We start from the raw sequence: 2,018 nt of genomic DNA, 5'->3' as shown, positions 1-2,018 counted from the left end.
ATGTGCCTTCAGAAGAAGCAAAACGTCCGCAAGGGTAGCCCTCCTTACAAGCTGGACCCGTTTCTCGACGAGTACGGACTCGTCAGAGTTGGAGGTTGTCTGAGAAACGCCGACTTAGACAAAAATGAGGTGCACCCTATCGTCCTGCCCGGTCGTCATCACGTCACTGCTCTGCTCATTCGATATCACCATGAAAAGGTGCGGCACCAGGGAAGACACTTCACTGAAGGCGCCATCCGAACAGCTGGTTTCTGGATCGTAGGTACAAAAAGATCGATAGGAGCAGTCATCCACAAATGCGCCCAGTGTCGAAAACTACGCGGCAGACTGGAAGAGCAGAAGATGGCTGATCTGCCAAAAGAGCGGGTGAGCACTGAACCACCTTTCACCTATGTTGGACTTGACGTGTTTGGACCGTGGACAGTGGCGTCCCGTCGCACCAGGGGCGGCAATTCCCAGGGAAAGAGGTGGGTTGTCTTGTTCACGTACATGAGCATCCGCGCGGTGCACATCGAGGTGATCGAAGCTATGGACACCTCAAGCTTCATCAACGCGCTTCGAAGATTCTTCGCTGTAAGAGGACCGGCCAAGCAGCTGAGCTCGGGACGAACTTTATTGGCGCATGTCATGAGCTCCGTGTCCCTACACCAGACACCGACCCAAGCACCATCCGGAACTACTTGAGCGAACAGGGCTGCTCCTGGGTGTTCAACCATCCACACGCATCACATATGGGTGGAGCATGGGAGCGTATGATCGGGTCGGCTCGCCGCATACTGGACTCCATGCTCCTAGACCATGGATCTACCAAGATGCTCACCACATTTCTTGCAGAGGTGACGGCAATTATTAACGCACGACCCTTGGTTCCAATCTCGGACGATCCGCAACGTTGCATGCTCACGGCATCTATGCTACTCACGCAGAAGAACTGCGTCATGACTGACCCGCGGGGCGACTTCTCGAACATGTATGTTCGGCAGTGGAGGAGGGTCCAGGCGCTAGCCAACACCTTTTGGGACCGCTGGAGGCGCGACTACCTTTCCACGCTGCAGAGTCGGCGCAAGTGGCAAACGCAGCGTCGCAACATTAGCGCCGGCGACTTCGTGCTCCTCAAGGAAAAGGGAGCAAGACGGAACATCTGGCCGACAGGTCTGGTGTGCGGGACGATTCCCAGCAAGGACGGAAATGTCCGCAGGGTAGAAGTGAAGGTCGCCGTGGAGGAACCACCAAAACGGCTCTTTGGTCAATTTCGGAAATAGTTCTCCTCGTGCCGAACGAAGGCCGAACGTTCCCTGTGGATACCAGGCGGGGAGTGTTCTGCCCGTACTAGACGGTGTTTTTCTCCGATTTCCATTTTATTCTCTTAGACGAGACATCGCAATGGCCCGATGTCTTGGTTCTTCGGGGCCTCTTCGGGTGCAACGCACGAGTGACCTTTCTCCCTATAAACACGGGACCTGAAAGACGAAACCTGCGGGGGACACTTGCTCTCGGTCCCTGAACTCTCAATATTCTCGCCTTCCGTCTAACTTTGCTTTCCGTTTTCAACCAGTGCACATCTTATGTAATCCCAGTCCGTGTAATAAAGCATCGCTTTTTACCTCTCTCTTTCTAACCATTGGAGGAGGTTTAACTGGCTGACACGTTTCTTTATTCGCTACCTACGGAGTATTGTGATGAGGTCAGCATATAGTAAGTGTCTGAACGTGATCGACTGCATGTTATGCCAAGTACAGTCAGAAGTACAGTCAACTCTCAATTTATGGAACCTCGATAACGAATTCCCTCGCTTTCTGAATTTCTGAAACGTGAACGCATTGCTTAGGCAAGAACCTAGAAAATTATCTTTGTTTCTCTTTTATTGCGATTTATGAATGGGACACCCCGTATTCTACTGTGGAGGCCGAAATGAATTTGTTTCTGTGGAATGCAAGTGGCTATCATGGCTCTCATTTCAATATGAACGCTGTAGTGGACACGTTGCGAGACGCGAAGTGCAAGAGATCGGCACTGAC

The 2,018-nt window shown here is 52.1% G+C and overlaps 1 protein-coding gene across 1 annotated transcript; it reads left to right on the top strand.

Moving 5' to 3' along the window:
* Positions 1-684, top strand: LOC135389399 (uncharacterized). The gene has a single exon (XM_064619451.1). The coding sequence runs from the start codon at positions 1-3 to the stop codon at positions 682-684; it is 684 nt and encodes a 227-aa protein (XP_064475521.1).
* The last annotated feature ends 1,334 nt before the right edge of the window (positions 685-2,018 follow it).

Source organism: Ornithodoros turicata, chromosome 3 (genome assembly GCF_037126465.1).
Source record: "Ornithodoros turicata isolate Travis chromosome 3, ASM3712646v1, whole genome shotgun sequence".
Taxonomy (NCBI): domain Eukaryota; kingdom Metazoa; phylum Arthropoda; class Arachnida; order Ixodida; family Argasidae; genus Ornithodoros; species Ornithodoros turicata.
This window is presented reverse-complemented; position numbering and strand designations above follow the sequence as displayed.

Coding starts and splice junctions, on each gene's coding strand:
- LOC135389399 (XM_064619451.1), top strand. CDS start 1: ATGTGCCTTCAGAAGAAGCAAAACGTCCGCAAGGGTAGCCCTCCTTAC.